The 19780-nt window shown below is 35.9% G+C and overlaps 1 protein-coding gene across 1 annotated transcript; it reads left to right on the top strand.

The window, feature by feature from the left end:
* Window positions 1-14979: 14979 nt before the first annotated feature.
* Window positions 14980-15940, top strand: LOC124335938. Its single transcript, XM_046789861.1, has 4 exons — window positions 14980-15001; window positions 15078-15281; window positions 15352-15557; window positions 15636-15940. Exons 2-4 carry the CDS (start codon window positions 15126-15128, stop codon window positions 15856-15858), a joined length of 585 nt encoding a protein of 194 aa, XP_046645817.1. The 5' UTR covers window positions 14980-15001; window positions 15078-15125; the 3' UTR covers window positions 15859-15940.
* Window positions 15941-19780: the final 3840 nt, after the last annotated feature.

The following is a 19780-nucleotide window of genomic DNA, read 5'->3' as shown; positions in this document are numbered from 1 at the left end:
TGAATTAGAGAGCACAAGAGAACGATCCGCGGGCCATACACCAACATATCATCACTTTAGTTAAGGGTTATTCCGTGACGCACGTTCCAAAACGGTCTGAGTGCAAGTGGAAGATTTCACTTTTCATTTGGAAAGCCTTCTTGTATAGTCGGGGGGCACAAGGCCGTTAATATCGGGTCAGCTGAGCTTCCACTTTCACCTTTTCTAGTGTAGCGTCCACAATGGTAGCAGGTTATTCGGCGATATTTCCCATGATGGCGACTCTGGCTGTGAAAGATTGAGAGCCTTCTCCGAGTTCATTTGCTGCTTTACCGGGAGAAATGAAAGAGGAGAACGAAAGGAAGGAGAACGTAAAAGAGCGTCAGCTCCGATGTTGCAGTTTTATGGTACTCAGCGAGCTGTGAAATTATGGCGTGGCATTTTGAGGCGGAGGCGGAGTAGCCGAGGGTTGTCCAATTTATTTAATGAATTATCGTTTAGTATGGGAATTAATGGGCGATGTTCTGTTACTAGATTGAAATTAGAGAACCCTTCTAGTAATTGGCTGCATTTTGATGCCCCACCCCATTTCATGCCCCACTTTGATGCCTCCATGCAATCGAGCTCGATCATAGCATAACGTGATTTAGGGGGCGAAGGAATATGGAAGCAGCATGGACTATTTTCCATACGCCCAATTCATTCCGTTGTTTCAGAATGAAATTTAGTCCGTTAAGTACTGAATTCGATCGCCTTTTCTCTCTCCTTTTATACGACTTTTTCTCACCCTGACTCAACTCTCAACTCAAGAATTGCGGCAAGTCTACCTACTTGATAATTTTCTTACTCACCCAACTAGAAATTTACTACTACACCACCGCAAGAAATTTTTACAAAATGTTCCTTATTGAACTTGAAGCAAATTCGTATGAAATAGAAAATAATACTACCATACTTTTGTTCTAGATAATAGCTGAAAAGTATTTCCCAGAATGGCTTCAACCGGACGTTGGAGAAAATAACGAGAGCATCGTAGATCTTCATTTATTTGTCTGCATAATTTATAAAAAAGAGTGTTGTTACTTAATAACCAGAATAAATATGGCCTCCTGTTAAAGCCTAAAAAGCCTCCTGTTCGAAACAGTTAAATTGGTCGGAATATTTTTAGTTAAAAGATGTCAAATTTTCAAAATAAAATTAGAAGTGTGAAACACTTACCGCGGCGACAGCCAACGAGACTAGAAAGAACAAAATTGAACGATTTCATTTTTCTGAATAAAATTTTGAAGTGTAGGATTTGCAAGCGAAAAGGGCCGCCTTTTACACCCATTTACGACTTTCTATATCGATAATTAAGGTATAAGTGCCAGTTTTGTATCGATTCAAGAGAAGCAGCACAACTCATTGGAATATCGTTACCCGTTCGAGCTACGTGTCGTTCCACGTAGAAGGAAAAAAATTCTCGCTCCCATTGGCCAAAAAGTCTCCCATTTGCTGATTCAAAATTTTTGGAGGTGCTACTAAGAACCTTTTTCTATTCCCCTTTTTTTGGAGAATAGCGCTGAGAGGGAACTAACTAGTAAGGAGGTTCTTCGTATGTATAGGAATACGAAGGACTTATAGTTTCCCACATACTAAAGGTGCTTTATTGTTTTGCCTTCTGCAGAATACACTACACTGTCAAAGTACGCAGATTGTGTTTTCAAAACGCGATTGAAACGACGATTACGCGCATTCTCGGGTATCGGCAACCGCAACAACTGCTGCCTATGATAGATAGAGAGTCGGCACGCAATTGTCCAAAATTTTCTGGTTCCAACATGAGAATTGCAACCGCTTCAATAATTTAAAAGTTGCATTAGTCCCACAGGTTTATGGCTAACAAAAGATGTTTCCAACTGAAAGGCTCCGGTTTTCTATTTTATTGTTTTGCAGTTGCAGCTGTGGTGGCAGTTGCAGAAAGAAAACAGTGGCGGGAAATAAAATATGATGAGTATTAACGGAGAAAAATATCCAGATAATTTCAAATATCTAAATCACTATCAGATCTCCAAATGACCCCATAATCCTTAATAACAAAAAAATGGTGTGTTAAGTCAAAACCTTAAATGGTACATCTTTAAGAGTGATGTGTGGGTACTACTAGGATAGTCAAAATAGTTTTAAATGATGATTAAATTCTATTGCAAAAACATTTACAGAAGAAATACCCTCACCAATTTCTTTTCCAGCGTAATCTTGTTCAAATTAGTCAAATACCCCGTCAAATACCTGGGGACTAAACTAACACATTTGTAACTGGTCGCCTAGTCTATAACGAGAAGAATTTCAAAGAAGAGGGAGAAAAGCAGTGGCACCACTTTTATTTGCTTGAACATCGACAATACTGTGGATAACAGAATGGGAAAAAATCAATAGTGTGGCACACCATTGAAAAATTGAAGCATTGCGCAGGAAATTTGCAAAAAGTTTAAAATTTAAATGTTGATTTGTTACAATTTGATTGTAACCAGTTAAAAAATCTTTTAGCAGTGGGCAAATAAACTAAATTGTAAAAGATGTTTTTTTTTTCAGCTGGACAATTTCGATCAATTGCCACCGTTTCAGCATAATTCAACCACACGCTATTATTTAAACAACAAAAGGCAAAATTTAGTTGATTGTTTATCCAGTTGGCTCGCAAGTCAATAAAAAAACGCCAACAAGCGAAGGATATGAATCCGCCGCAACGATAAGTATAGTAGGGTCACTTGGACGTCGTCATAGAAGACCTATATTGTTTGGAATGTAACGCCAGTAACCCTTTTATTCCTTCTTTGGGGATTCTTTTTATAGGTCATTAGGTTTATGTCCGAGGTCAAAGCCTAACAATGTTGTTTACTATTATTTTATTATCTGTTTGCAGCCCCTTTTAAATAGGAAGACATGGTACGCACGGTGCCACTAAACGGGTTATTTTCTAAACCAGTTGTCAATCAAAACGACCGTTGGAAGTGAATTCTGCTGTCAGTTTACACCACAAACCCCAGTGTAGTGTCATTTTGCAATTGTCATTACTGAAAATCTCGACTACATACACCAAGCCCTGCTTACATTACAAAAAGAAGAACCCATGAGCCAAATTTTCCTTCATAACTAATGGTTTTTCTAGCTGATTGCCTCTCTTTAAAACAGCTGTTGTACGCAGAATCTATTTTTAAAAAAGAAAAGGAAAATAAACAAACCTTACTTGTTTCTTGTTTCCACTTCTTAGTTTGATAATTGCATTTCAAACTCCTGAACCCGCCAACTTTTAATATATAGCAAACGGGAATCCCGTCTGATGGCTTTCATAGGATCTGACGAAATGACCACCAGGCCTTCAGTCTCCATTTGTCCACGAAAAATTGCCTCGAAACTAAATCATGATTGAAACCAAAAAGATTTAGTTTTGACGTTGACAACAAACTGTACGTCTTGAAACGAAATAAGATATCATTGGAAAATGACCACAACTCAACTCAAACGCCTATGGCTGTAGAAACCTAAAGAGCCATTCAAATGATTCTATCAGTAAATAACGAACAACAATAACAAACAAGGAGGTCATGAAAAGTGACAAAATACCACGACAAAAAGTTTCTCCAACATTAGATTACATAACCCTGCTGCCTATAAAATTATTCAAAACAGGTTAACATTAAAATTAAAAAAAAACAAGTACATATGGGTGTGACCATGATTTCTTGGATGTAAAAAGGAATTGACTTGTTCAAACACATGTTATGAGACAAGTTATGAGCTGATTTCAATCTCCTTAAGAGTTACAAAAAAATAAATAAATATGTAGCAACTGAAAACCAAAAAGTTCACCTGACGAATAATATTTACATTGGACATCAGTAGACTAGTACAGAATGGGAAATCGGTCATGAATATGAAAAAATTCGAGGTCATACCACACCCAGATTATTATGTCAGCCGATGAGGGGAGGCATTCTCTCCTCTTCCTTCTCTCATCTATTATCAGAGAAGAGGTTCTATTAACTCTACACACAAATGGAAACATACACAAATAAATAAAAACTTAAAGTAAATTTTACAGCGTCAACATGGATGAGTTTTGAATTCCTGCGTGCAGAGCACAACATAGTAGCAGTCTGTCACCTTAACCACTCGGCCATCACGTCTGTAAACCCATAAATAGCAATAAAAGTGATTCAGAATAAGGGAGAATTTCAACAAAAAAAGGTAGAAATCGACAACACGTATAACCAAAGAGGCCGTAATTCAAATTAACGAGTATGACGACTGGAGAGTTAGAGAAAGACAGGACAAGTGACTAGACGAAAGCAGACGAAAGAGACAAAAGCGGCCATCATGGATTTTTTCTCTCTCTACCTCCCAAATACCCTTCTTTCCACAGAATTTCGCTGCCAATTTTTTTCAAATGAGCAAACAAAATATAACAACGACAAATTTTTCCTGAATCCTGGACAGAGTCACAGACAGCTGGATGAAAATTAAACGAATTCAGAATCTGAAAAAAATTACGTATGCAAATGTATTGTAATGTAAAACCTATATATTTTCAATCGATAAGCAATAGATAAAACGACACAGAGTTTACGCTCATTAAGTGAGCAAAAATTTGAAAAAAAATCCATATATAATAAAAGAACAAGCTTTTGTGGGAGGAGCTTATTCATGTCACGCATAATGTCACGGATAATGTCACGAACATTTTGGGGGAGGAGCTTATTCATGTCAAAACATGCCCAAACATGCCAATCACCACCAGATGTCTATAGCGTCGCCATGATGACGCAATCTTCAAGTAAGAAACTGACTGGGCAGATTTCCCACGATAAAATCTATTACGGGCAGATGATTAAGCTACAGAAAAGCGAATAGCAAAACAGTCCGACTTTACGCTAGACCAAAGTTCCCCGGATTTGAACGGGGCTCAGGTTACTCGTACTAAAATAAAGATCGACATTGTCCGGTTCCTCCGTTAAAACGAGTCAAAGGTCGAAGTCGTCCATGGACTATTATTGTCTCATTCCGGAGCACAGAGGAACTGTATTTAAGTCACCTCAGGCAGAAAAGTATACGATAAGAAATGTTTTTCCTTTACCATTCTGAACTTGGTGGCATCGTAAAATTTCGTAAACAATCTTAGCAGTTTGTGCGATTTCGAACCCAAAACACAGGTTTACTGTTTGTTTTGGATTCCCATCAATTGAGCAACGAAGAAAAGCAGCAACTGGAAGAATGTTACTCCAAATTTGTTTCAGAAAAGAACGACCACTGTTCTTCAAACGGCGATTATCAATTTCAGAGTGAGACTAAGGCCTATTAAACTAATCCTGAGACTCGGAGCTGAAGTAACGGCCACCGAAGAGAACGACCAAACCCCGCTTCACACTCTGGCAGCATCAGGCAGTTTGCTGTGTTGTTTTTTTTTTTGTTGTTTTTGTTGTTTGTTTGTGTTGTCTGATGTTGTGTTGTTTGTTGTTGCAGTTTGTTGTTTTGTCACTTATTCGGAGGAAAGTGTGTCCTTATTTCAAATTCTGTTGGATGGAGGAGATCATCTCGATGCAGTATCAGATAGTGGTAAAACTGTGATCAGTGTCGCAAAGCAAATTTAGAAGAGTGCAAAAACAACAGCCGGATCGCGTATGTCCACCAATATTACAAAACACTGATCAATACTGTGTTTCCTTTGTCTTGCCTTTGTTCTTGAGTTATCAGTCAACATGGAATTCGTTGTAATGCGGAAGGTGTTGTTCATCTCCGTGAATTTGTTGCTCGTCACAGTGCTTCCCAAGGTAACTAAAGACTTCAGTTTTTCTTGGAAAATTACTAATGAGCTTGTTTTTTTATCTCTAGACTGAGACTGTACTCTAGACTAAAACAATCTCTCCACGTGTAGTTGAAAAGTCGTACACGATGATTACTCCCATTAAAAATTTTATTTCCTCCCATTTACTCATTTAAAATCAACAATCAATTTCCAATAAACAATAACTATTGAGATGTGACAATATCTGAACATCAGACAAAAATTTTGGATCTCACTTTAAAGAGCCTTCTTGTAGTAAGCATTAAGCGTAGGCTGTGGTGTAACATTCAAGTCTGCCCGGAACACCCACTCATTTCCTATATAGGGAAGAGGTTGTCGAGAATGAAAGTGTTGTTGAAAGAAATCTCCGAACGCGTTATATTCCCGTCTCCAGTGAGTGTTTTTTAAATTCCCTTCACTGTAGTACATATACAACTGAAACTGCAAATGAAAACAACAGAAAAAAGGGAGACACGTTAAGTGTTCTCGTTTTGAAATCTAACGCCCGTCAGTTGGTTCTTTCGTTGGATAGAAACCTGCATACGACGAATGCGTCTTTTAAATAATTGAACTAGTATCCTCTACGAGTTGGGTTTTCATCAGTTACAGAGTAATTTAACTTGACTGCTAATGCTTTTTTTGTTTGTTTTTGTATTACATTTTACAGGTATATCCTCCGTTTCTCAACTTTAATTTCTCAACTTCGAAGCATCCGTTTCCACTTGGTATTTAATTACACTATGGGATAATACCATTATTGGGTCGTTAAGACTAAAGTTACATTCTTATTCAGTTTCTCGGATTGGGTTAATGTTTTATCAAGTTTTGTTTCTTAAGATTTCAACTGCAAATATATTGTTTATAGTACTTAAGGTACCATCATTGATTCATTTGCTCAACATTGCCATTACAAGTGAGATGGATCAAAGAACTACACAGAATGAAGTTTTGCTATCAGTCTCTACCGCTACATGGTTTTGCTGTAAGTTCTGCAATAACAATAATAAGTAATATAAAAATGGCAACATTTGATTCTACTGAAAGTCTAGAAGGTGACTTGAGAGTAGTACCTTTATTGGTAATAATAATTTCCCCCAAATGTTTATATTGACACAGTTGGATGATAGGCGTCATAGCTTAAACATTTGTTGATTTGTTGGGTATATTAAATTTTAATTCGCTTTTTGCGAATAAATTAATGAGAAATATTTGATCAGGCAATCACAAAATTATTGTGCAGAAACTTTTAGAAATAAATGTGTGAATTTAACTTTGAATTTTGAAATTTGAAAAAAATTCTTTTTATTGTCCCACCTTTGACAACCATACATTTCCCGCCTAAAAGCAACAATTAGATATTTTTCACTCTTTCATCGGGACAGTAGGGTTGGGGCCGAAGCGGCTGTTGCGCCTTGGGTACAACACCGCTAGTGTGTCAACCCTGACGCACGGCAACGTCCTTGACGCGTACTTTAGTATGCCAATCATCAAGTCCAATGTCTTATGTCTCAGCAATGTCGTATCTCTCTCTCTCTCTCTCTCTCTTATCTCATCAAACAACCACCCACCCACACAACTTCGAAGTTGAGTGGGTTCGTCACCAATTCAATGGAAGATACGTTCTGGTACTAGTACTGGTGCTGCTGCTCTTGATCTAGGAATACGTTTTGTACACTGTAGGCTAGTGAAATTAAAATTTACAGAAATGGCTTCGGCCTCAGTAGAAGACTGCAAATGTCTTTTGTTTAAATCAGTGAATGAAAACTCAATTTCCAAGTTTCCACTGTAAAAAAAAATTCCCGATTTCTGGTTGTGGAAACTCCCAAAAATTGTTTTAACAGGACTGGTAATTTTAACTCCCAAAAATCGGGAAGCTTTTTTACAACCAGTTTTTGGGAGTTTAATCTACAACTTTTTGTGAGTAATAACTAACAGAACTATGCACTAAAAACACCCTATATATTTTGAATTTGGGATATACATAATAAAAATAAATAGGCTACTATAACGATGTACAATTATGATCTTGATTCATTTGTTTATTGTCACGATACTTGTTACAACATTTGTTATATAAGTAACGCGAAAATTGTATAAAATGAAAGAATGCGAGAAAGCAGCTGAATACCATTTAGTATTCAAACAATTAGGAAAAGTTAAGAAAAGTTAGAACTAGTCACAACTTTTCCTAATTGTTTTAAAAACATTTTTAACGCTACAGATTTCGTAGACAGATCATCAACCGCGCCAAGAATGGCGTGTTGAATAAACAGGAAAGCAGGGGTAACTTCGGGACTATACCCAACATTAAATACGTATAGATAACAAAACAAATGAAGCAAAGCAGTGCAACATGAATCCAATTCTTCCATAAACGGGGCGTTATCTGCTATGATGTGAAAGGTTTTCCCAAATTGAAGTATGTATGGGAACAGCCGTTTAGGGGTTGAGAGAAATTCTTCAAAGCTGGCCGTGTCCTTAACATGAAAAATTAATTCATATTCAAACATGTTAAATTATTTGAGAGGGAAGTTTAATAAACCACGTAATACCTCTCTCACGTCAAGGAGATGAAGTTTTGCTTCCATGTTTTTTTTCCTTCCTTGAATGAGGAAAGGGATAAGTTCCAAGGCTGCTCACTGAACAGTATCTGTTAAAGAAAATGTGTAATGAATTTTCACTATTTATTTTATAATATGTTAATCTTAATTGAATATTATACCATTATCGTTATTTTGAAGCAATGTTTTTGAATATTGAATCATTAGAGCCTTAACATGTTTGTTTGTCGACGTTTTCGCAATTTCAACAATGGCTGGAGCAATTCTGGTCCAATTCGCAATAAATGCTGCACAGGTTCCATCACCAAAGATCATGTCCATTTCACCACGGATCTAAAAAGAAATGTTGCTTAAAAAAATGGAGTTTTTAGTAAAAGGGTAAAAAAAACTATTAACTCACGAAATAAGACTGGTTTAACAGCGGACAGCACTGCTTGAGAATGTCCAAGGTATACAAAAGCAGATCTGTTTTAGTCCTTTTTCTTGTAATTTCATATCTTCTCCCTTCAAACATTGACCTCCATATCTTCTTTATCCCGTCTGGGCTTCCAAATTTAGCAATTAGTTGCAACATAATTTCGACGTTGGCAGAATAAGACACCATATCTAAATAGAATTGTGGGTTGTTACTCCAAAGTTAATAGAATCCAAACATGAAAAATTTACCAACTCTAACAGATGCGTCAAATACTGTTCTGCCTGGTCCTCGGCTTACAATCTTCGTAGCAGGCTTTCCTTCCTTCTTCGTAAATTGCTGGTTGGCTTCTATCCTTTTAACAGACATTCTGCGATCAATTTTTCACATAATAAATCTCTAAAGATGGTTAAAAAAGAAAGATGTTAGCAAAAGTAAGTTTTTTAAATGTAATAGTTACAGTACCTTTGTTTGTCCTGGTTCTATCTCGTTTAACACAGTGTTGGGATATTTTGAGAGGAACTTTAAGACGACATTCTCTACACTATCCCTTCCAGGATGTAAAGTGAACAACTCGATCGAATCTGCCATCTTTATACACACACCCGAATATTCATTGGCATGCAAAGGTATTTTGTTATCAAGTTTGTGTGTAACAAGATAGCCTAATCCCTCGGGCAAACGATATTTTTGCATATAAATCGTAACGTGATCAAATTGTCCTAAAATGAATATTTTGTTAGTGTTGACATCACATAAATACAATTCACATATATATTACTACTCGGTTGTTGTTTTCCCTGGTTTTCATTATTATCCGAGTCGGTGGTGCAAGAATCTTCATTGCCTGCAATTTAAAAATTGTTTGAATAATTCCAGCAGCAGACGATACATATATCGTAAGTTGCCAAGGTGCTAATGTAAATTGCTTGTATTCATACTTTTGTTCTGTTCGTGAGATGTATGAGAACGTCTCGAATGTCCTTGTTTGTGCGATCGTCAAGAACGAATTGTATCGTTACGTGTCGAGGGTTCCGAAATGACAATTGATACATCCATACCTCTGAAAAACAAAAACATATTTGTAGTGCTCGATTGCTCCTAAAGTGATATTTCAATAAAATAAAGTTGAAGAAATACGATTTGTTTGTTGAATAGATCTTAGACAACTTCCATTAGAAGGACCAGGCTGGGGTGATGATAGTCTAGAACTAGTTCTATCAATACGTGTAGGGGATTCCAACATGTTCGAAGATTCATCTACATCCATGCATTTCATTAAAAAATACATGTAAGTAAGGCTGTTTAAGTGATACTTTCAAAAAATTGTAGTTAAAGGTATACCATATCTCTGTCGAATAGATCTTAGACAACTTCCATTAGAAGATCCAGGCTGGGTTGATGATAGTCTAGAAAGACTTCATTAACTACTTGAAGTGTATTCCGAAATGACAATAGATCCATCTACATCCACACATTTTACAAACAAACACATATTAGACATTTTCTAACTACTAACGACTTCTATAGTTGAATTACGTGAACGTTTTTTAGATGGACCTGGTTGGGGTAATGATCGCTGAGAAATACTTGAGGCTGCGTCACATGTAGAGGATTGAGTAGATGAGTTACGAGATGACATTGCTAGAGATTCATCTACTGAAGTGTTGCAATCTTTTTTGTTATGCTGACCATAAGATTTCTCTTTTCTTGAAAGGGATTCAGTATCATGAAACTCAGTTCCTAAAAAAAACGAACCAAAGTTTTAATTATTATAATCTTTGAATTCATATGACTGAAAAATGATGTACCTGATATGTTATTAGCAAGATGATCACCTGAAATAAATACAAAATTATTTTTCTCTTGCGTGTAAATTTTTTTTACAAATTATGCTTACCATTATTATCAGTGAAATCAGTAGGTAAACGACTAACTTTAACAGATTTATGATTAATTACACATCTAAGGATGGAGTCTGTCTTAACAGGAGAGTCATCCCCGATTACAACCCACTTGTTTTTATTGAAATTACTCTGTCGTTCAAAGTGAAAAAGTCCATCTTTCATTGCAGATTTCAAAAACCTATTTTTTAATTAGTTTTAATTTTATTTGCAATACAAGTGGTGTCCGACTTTTCTTTTTCATCACAATTACTAAATGTTATTTCAAATGTTAAATTGTTATCCACGCCGCCGATTACATCTACTGACACAAATTTTTCAGCCATTCTTAAATTCTATTATTTGGCAAATGTACCAGTGCATCCAAGATGGTGGATTCCTTCAATCTTCAATTCAATTGTCTCACGTTCATTCCGCATAAGCTAAGTTTTCACTTAAAAAAGTCAATGGAATTGAATGGGAGTACAATTAAATTATGTTGAAAATTAATTACTATAAATATCTTGCCATTGAAAAAAATAATTTTCAATTAATTGACTGATTTGTAAATATATTGCAAACTGCATTGGCGTTGCACAATATAAATTTTGATGAGGTTATGCGGAATGAAAGTTAATTGAGAATGCCATTAACCTGATGAGTTATGAGTTATGAGTGTTATGAGTTAACGGTTAACCTGACGCCATTAAAGTTAAAGAATTCTTTGCTAAAGTTGACTTTATTACAAGTGAAAAATGGATTATTTTGCTAAATTAAACACACCACAAGAAAAATGGAATGTTTATGAATGTGAGAATTGTGGTTCTGTTTTCAGAACAGGAAGATAACTTCTTCACCATTATTCACAAATGCACAAAGGTTCACCTGAGTTTAAGAGTAAATGTTTATTCAGCAAAAATTGTTATCATCAAGAGTATTTCAAAAGTTACCATGCATTGTACCAACATCTAAAGCAATACCATGACAGTTTTTTTTGAAAAAGTTAATGTGACTACAGATGTCCAACAAAATGAACAAGGAATTATCATGAATAATGGTACTCTGAGTGTTACAAGCTTCATGTTTTTCAATTTATTATACATTCTAATTGTTATTCACAGATGTTGAGGACAGAGAATTTGGTGCTGATGAAGTTGTTGCCTATCAGCATGAACAACAACCACTACATTTAGATTTGTAGGATGAACAACTTAACGGTGAAGGTATTTATTGATGCATGCCTTGCTATGTGTAATATTTACAACACAATATGTTATCACAAACTTAAAATTGTTATTAAACTAGATGCTGCCACCCGTTATGTTCTACAGCTGTATTCAGAAGAAAAGATAAATCAAGTTAATGTCGGGTTCATCATTCAAGAAACTGAAAAACTAATTGATATTGTAATCAAGGAAAAGTTTAGAGCTGTCCAAGAAATCTTAAGGGACAATAATTTGGATACTAAATTGCTACTTGGTGATGCCATGACTTCTGCAAAAAGTACTATTTTTATTGATGTGAAGAATCCGTATAAACAAAACAAATATTTCACACGGCATTTTGGCATGATTGCCCCTAGAGAAATCGTACTACCGCTACGCATCAGTGACTTTAGACGAGTTCGGCAAGAAGAGCAGCAAGTGTTTAAACATCAGAAGTACATGGTCATTTCCTTATTAGACCAACTTAAAAAAATTTTAAATTTGCCTGATGTGATGGCAGAGATTTACAAAGAGAAGGAAACGAAACGTAGGCTGTATTCAACATTTGAAGATGGAGAAGCATACCGGAATTCAACTGTATTCCAGGAGAACCCATTCGGCCTTCAGTTACAAGTTTACATCGACGAGGTGCAGATGTGTGTTGAAGTTGGACATCACACAAAGAAGAACAAACTAGTCTTTTTCTACTTCACAGTTGGAAATTTACCAACAAAGTTTCGTTCTGCCTTCAAATTCATCAATGTATTGGCAATTTGTTACAACATAACATTATTGCAACATGGAGCTAATTTCATACTTCAACCCATTTTGGACAACATAAAAAAACTAGAAGCTGGTTACGAATTTGTCATCGGTGGAGAACGAAAAATTATTCATGGAACTCTAGTAGCCCTGGTAGCAGACAATTCGACAAGCCATCAAGCCATCAGGAGGTTTTAATGTTGGGTTCTCCAACGGGTTTCGAAAGTGTAGGTTTTGCCTTACGACCCGAGAAGACATCCAAGAAAAGTGTTTTGATACAGAACACATTCCAAGAACAAAAGAAAACCATGACATGCAGTGTGATGGACTCGATCTCGAAGATCCTGATTTACAAGCTCGTTGGTCCACATTGTATGGTATTAAGAATCGTTGCATTTTGAATGACTTACGGGGATTTCATGTTATTGGCGGCTGTGTTTCAGATTTGATGCACGACACTTTAGAAGGTATTCTTTCTGTCACAATTTGTGCACTTCTTGAATGTTGCATTTTTAAGAAAAAGTACTTTACTTTAGGGCAATTAAATAACATATTAGCAAATTTTCAGTACGTTAAAGTAGAAGCGAGAGATAAGCCATCAAAAATTGAACCCCTTCATTTGAAATTTTCTGACAAAAAAACAAAAAGAACTCTAAACCTAAAAAATAGAAAAAAAAACTTAAACAGTCTGCTACTCAGTTGTGGCTTCTTGGAGTTAATCTGCCTTGAATGGTTGGTGTTAATATTCCAGAAGATGATATTGCGTGGACTTGTTTTACCACACTTTTAAATATATGCAGATTAGTTTTTGCTTCGTCAATATCTAGTTTTCAAATGGCGCAATTGGAGACTCTTATTGATAAATACCTCGTTGGTTATAAGAATAGCTTTGATTTAGATATTATTCCCAAGATGCGGATAGTTACCTGTTTTGGGTATGGCTAATTCCCAAAAATTGGTAATCATTTTTAACAGTGTCAATTAGTTAAAAACAGTTACTATGCGTTCGATTTATTGGACAGTTTTTCATCACACGCAATGAAAATGGGGAAACACCAAACGCCAGAGAAAGCTCCAAGCGCCCTAAAGAAGCCTCTCTTCAACCCAACATCCAAAGAATTGGTGGAAGCGGCAGCTAAGCAGTCGGCTCGGCGGAAAATCCTCAGATCGGCGAAAGATTCTGAGACAATCCACTTGTAAGACTCGGCCAAATTGCTGGAGACGACTTGGACGAGCTGCCAAGTGACAGGGAGAACGAGCTCCTCAAGGAGACCCCAGTCCCGGTCCCGGCTTCGACCCAGGCCATCACACCAGCGACTGCCACGACAGCCCAGGCGGAAGACGACCAACAGCCATGCCTGGTCCTAATAAGACGATCAGGGCAACGCATTAATTCAGGCCCGGACTCAGAAGAAGAGCTCCAGTTAGAAGCAGAAGAGGACGAAGCGGCAAGGAAGCGGCGCTCAGCACCCTTTTTTGCTTCAGCACAATTGTTCCAGGTGGGACGTTCTTTCCACGTCCACACTGTTTTGAAGGGAATAAATGTCAAATTTGTACCAACACTAAACTTGATCATTTACAATAATACCTCAACCCTCTGATCTTCCGGAAAAAGACGAGTATAGTGGCGCTTCTGGACAACGATGAAAGTCACAGGAGGGTTGACCAGTGACCACTGTTTCGATTGAATGATCATTTGTTTCCTTCTTTCGAAAAAGAAGAAAATCGAAAGATTTTTACGCTCACCCGTGAACCCGTGAGTCACCCGTGAGTGCCGTGAACAGAAGATTTCTATTTGGCTCGCCCCACAGTACAAGAAGGTCGGCTTTTCGGGTTAATCGTGCCCGAGGGAAGAAAAGGGAGGAAAGGAAAGAATGGAAAAAAGAGGGGACCAGACTTTTCTTTTCTCCCTTTCTGGATTGTTGATTTGGAGTTTGGGTGACCTTTTGAAGGTCCTTGAAAATGTTGGGTTGGGGATACCTTTTCCCACACGACTAGTGTTCTACTTCGCCATCTTGCCTTTCCTGTTTGAAATTTGGATTCATCATTATCTCTGTTGTCGGTCTGTCTCTTTCGTGGTTTTGTCTTCCCGGCTGTGCGGTTTTCAGTTTCGCCGTGTATTTACCCTAAAGAACTATGGCTTCATCTAAAAATGCAAGCAAGACACGTATAATTGATCATCCAAGCCCTTTACTGGTTTTATGGAGATATTTCGGTTTTCAGCCGATTAATGATTAATCTGAAATTCCAAACCGAGAATGTGCCATTTGCAAGATGTGTTTTCAAAAGTTCGAGACAAAGATTGATAATGGGAGTTATTTCAGGAAATTAAAGGTACATTTAGCTAAATATCATCCAGAGCTTGTGGACGAGTAAGTAAAGTTTTTTTAAATAGACCATTTTCGACATGCATCATTAATTTACTAATATGAAATCTTTCTAAAATAGAGTTTAAAAAAAACACCAATTGGAACACCCATTGCAATCATTTTGCCAATGAGCCAGTTAATTTACGAACGCAACGTGTTAATGAAAACTAAAAAAGATGCTATCACAATTTATTTAGAAGTGATACAGCGTTGGTTTCAAAATAATCATCCTGGCAAGATTCTCCAGAAGACATTGGAGCATGAAGCCATACAACGCTGGGGGGTAAGTTTAAATTTTATTGTTTTAATGAAATTTGGCTAAATTTAAATATTTTTTATATTTATGTAAACAGAAATGGGCTGATGATAAGCGTTTTACTTTTATCCGTCTTATGGATCAACATAATGCCGAAATTGAAATCAAAATAAAGAAAATTGATGAAGACATCACAAAGCTAAGGGAGGGTGCTCGGGTTTCGGCAGGCTTTCCGCGGCAGATACCCAAAAAAGAAATGGACAAGGTGCCAGATAAAAAAATCACATTCAACCCTGTAACTTGGTAAGTTACATTTATTTAACGAGCATTATAAATTATATGTTGGATATTAGTTATTTTTTATTACACCTTGATGTATAGGATGGAATTATCTGCTCACCACAAATCATATCAAAATTCCATGAATGTTGAATGGCTTCAAAATACGAGCGAAGAAAAAGAAAGCAAATTGGCGAAATGGCATTCTTTAAGTGTTGAAAAAAGATCAGATTTCATTAAGATGGCAACAAAGGATTTTTTTACTTTCAAGAAACAATGCCCTTTTCTTGGTAAATTTTTTTATGTTTGTACATTTTTTAAATAATTTTACATAATTTTTATGATGAATTATTATATCCTAGTTTCTGATACCGTCACTGAAGACATCGTACTAAAGAATTTGAATCATTGGATAAAGTCTATTTTAGAGGACCCAGTTTTACTTAATTTTCACTCTACTCTACTTAAACTGAACTACACTGTAACCTAATAAAGAAAGTAATGAATGAAACCGCCAAAAATTCATGTTTAGTTTCAAATTCGTATAAGGATGGTGTGTGCTGTACTGAATATTGGAATATTGACAACTAAAGCAGTGTTGCCAAAAAATAATGCAACGTTGCCGCTCTCTAATATAAAGTAAATGTTAAGTAAAGTGTACTGTTCTTTCTGTACTACAAATACTTAACTTTACTAAATACTTAACTTTTCTAAATACTCTACTATACTGCATAAACTTTACTTTACTACATACTATACTGTACTAACTTTACAATGTGTTAAAGAAAATGTATTCTACTATTTGCCGCACATTAAACGTCGTCTTGTGGTTGTGTGGAAGAGTACTGAGCTGTGAAACTTGTAGATAATGGTTCAAACCCCGAGAAGCTCTCATAATTATTTAACTGCCACACTGACATGTTTTTATTATAAGTTAAAGTTGCAAATTTGTAATTACATCATTTGCAACTAGTTAAGTATGGGTATAGTAAGATAGTACAAGAAACATTTCGTGTTGATTAGTAGTTAGTTTTGTTGGGTTGGGGGGGTCTCCCCCCCACAAAAAATATTTTTACTGCAATTTTGATATTTTCAACAGTTATAACATCGTTTGTGTAAACTTTTATTAGTTCGAGATAAAAAAAAATTATAAAAAATGAGGGTCTCCCCCCACAAAAAAGATTTCTATTGCAATTTTGATATTTTCAAGAGTAATAACGTCGTTTTTGTAAACTTTTATTAGTTCGAGTTAAAAAAATGATAAAAAAAATGAGGGGGGGGTTTGGGGGGTCTCCCCCCCCACAAAATTTTTTTTACTGCAATTTTGATGTTTTCAACAGTTATAACATAGTTAGTGTAAATTTTTATTGGTTCGAGATTCGAACCATCCACCTTTAAATTCACAGAACAGTGCTTTACTTCACAACCATAAATCGATGAGAAATTGGTGCAAAATAATAGAATTAATTTTAGTTAAAGTTCAGTATAGTCAGTACAGTTAAGTATAGTAGTAACGTAAAGTAAAGTAGTAGTACTAGTTTAGTTCAGTTCAGTTTAGTAAATGTTAAGTAAATGTTAAGTAAAGTGTACTGTTCTTTCTGTACTACAAATACTTAACTTTACTAAATACTTAACTTTTCTAAATACTCTACTATACTGCATAAACTTTACTTTACTACATACTATACTGTACTAACTTTACAATGTGTTAAAGAAAATGTATTCTACTATTTGCCGCACATTAAACGTCGTCTTGTGGTTGTGTGGAAGAGTACTGAGCTGTGAAACTTGTAGATAATGGTTCAAACCCCGAGAAGCTCTCATAATTATTTAACTGCCACACTGACATGTTTTTATTATAAGTTAAAGTTGCAAATTTGTAATTACATCATTTGCAACTAGTTAAGTATGGGTATAGTAAGATAGTACAAGAAACATTTCGTGTTGATTAGTAGTTAGTTTTGTTGGGTTGGGGGGGTCTCCCCCCCACAAAAAATATTTTTACTGCAATTTTGATATTTTCAACAGTTATAACATCGTTTGTGTAAACTTTTATTAGTTCGAGATAAAAAAAATTATAAAAAATGAGGGTCTCCCCCCACAAAAAAGATTTCTACTGCAATTTTGATATTTTCAAGAGTAATAACGTCGTTTTTGTAAACTTTTATTAGTTCGAGTTAAAAAAATGATAAAAAAAATGAGGGGGGGGGTTTGGGGGGTCTCCCCCCCCACAAAATTTTTTTTACTGCAATTTTGATGTTTTCAACAGTTATAACATAGTTAGTGTAAATTTTTATTGGTTCGAGATTCGAACCATCCACCTTTAAATTCACAGAACAGTGCTTTACTTCACAACCATAAATCGATGAGAAATTGGTGCAAAATAATAGAATTAATTTTAGTTAAAGTTCAGTATAGTCAGTACAGTTAAGTATAGTAGTAACGTAAAGTAAAGTAGTAGTACTAGTTTAGTTCAGTTCAGTTTAGTAGAGTAAAGTATGTGCGTTTAGTAAAGTTAAGTATTTGTAGTCCAGTAAAAATTTTACTTTACTGTACTTAACATTCCTTGTTACTTAACATTTACTTTATTTTACATAGTAGCAACGTTACAATACAATTTTTGGCAACACCGCTTAGTCACTGCTGCGGCCACTATTCAGTATCAGTACAGAGCACGTAGGCTACGTACACAGGTTTAGGATTATTAATGTTAAGTTAAAGTTAAACCGGAAAAAAAATTTTAAAAATGAGGGGGGGTTAAGGGGGTCTCCCCCCCCCAAAAAAAATGTTTACTGCAATTTCGATATTTTCAATAGTTATAACATTGTTTATGAAAACATTTACTAGTTCGAGATTCGAACCATTAACCTTTCGATCCACAGTTCAGTGCTTTACCACACAACCACAAACCGATGGCAAGTTGGCGCTAAATAATACAATTAATCTTAGTTTAAGTTCAGTACAGTAAGTACAGTTTAGTATAGTAGTGACGCAAAGTAAAGTAATTGTACTAGTTTAGTTTAGTTTAGTTTAGTAGAGTTAAGTATGTGCGTTTAGTAAAGTTAAGTATTTGTAGTCCAGTTAGAATGTTACTTTACTCTACTTTACTTAACATTTATTTTATTTTACATAGCGGCGACGCTATAATACAAGTTTTGGCAACACCGCTTAGCGACTGCTGCGGCCACTATTTAGTATCAGTACAAAGCATTCTCATGGAATGACGTGTATTTATTAGTTCCTGCATTAAGTTACAGTGCAGTTAAGTTAAGTCGAGTTCAGTAAAACTGGGTCTTCTAAAATAGACTTTTACCGAATCATTTCACATCGGTAACAACTTCACAATTTTTATTTCTCTCTTAATCTACAAATTATTTAAAAAAAAACATTTTTGCTTACCTTGCAGCCTTCACACTAATGGACGCCATAATGGAAGCTGGAAGCTTTATCTCCGTAAATGTGGCACATAATTTTCGTTCTGTCAAAATCTGCAAAATTTCAAATTAAAACAAGAAACATTAAAATTAGTTTTCTGTGTGAATAGACAATAAAACAAGTGAAAATTCCGATTTGGTTTTAAAGAGCACAACGATGAAAAGTCTCGTGCGTCTCACACACAAGTTGACATTCAAATCGAGTGGAAGTTGGAGGAGCCCAAACCGGTTGGTGGGTGGAGTACATTCGAAAAGGAAAATAAGAGAATCAGCTGTTAGATTAAAGTGTGAGATTCGCAATCCTTATTCCAAACAAAATCAATTCCCGCCCAAAAAGTAACCCCTTCCACACGACATCTATTGTCGCCCAAAAAAAGGGCGCCACCTAGTACTAAAATGGCCGCCAAAAAGGTGACCATTCCCACACTACTTCAATAGCCTCTCGCCTTTGTTCACCAGTGTGCTTCGGTCACGCGCCAAGTATACAAAGTTCTTTCTTCTACGGAACTTCACTTAGGCCTATTTCTCGTAAATAATATAAAATAATATAGTGTTTACAGTTAATCACATCTTGTTGAATTTCTCCTTCTTGCGAAACGGTAATTCAACAACTACATGTGTTTCGATATGCTAATTGCGTTGAATTCTAATGGCTTAGTTCGACACTCCATTTCGACGCGTGTGGTAGATCCATCTTTGCCATCTTTCTGGCTGCCCGAACTTGGCTTATCGAATAATTTTTAGTTTGTGAAATTGTTCTTCTAAATATATAGTTAATCGTGCGCAATTCCGTCTGCCATGCTCAGTCACGGA

This window comes from Daphnia pulicaria, chromosome 1, assembly GCF_021234035.1.
Source record: "Daphnia pulicaria isolate SC F1-1A chromosome 1, SC_F0-13Bv2, whole genome shotgun sequence".
In the NCBI taxonomy this organism is placed as follows: domain Eukaryota; kingdom Metazoa; phylum Arthropoda; class Branchiopoda; order Diplostraca; family Daphniidae; genus Daphnia; species Daphnia pulicaria.
This window is presented reverse-complemented; position numbering and strand designations above follow the sequence as displayed.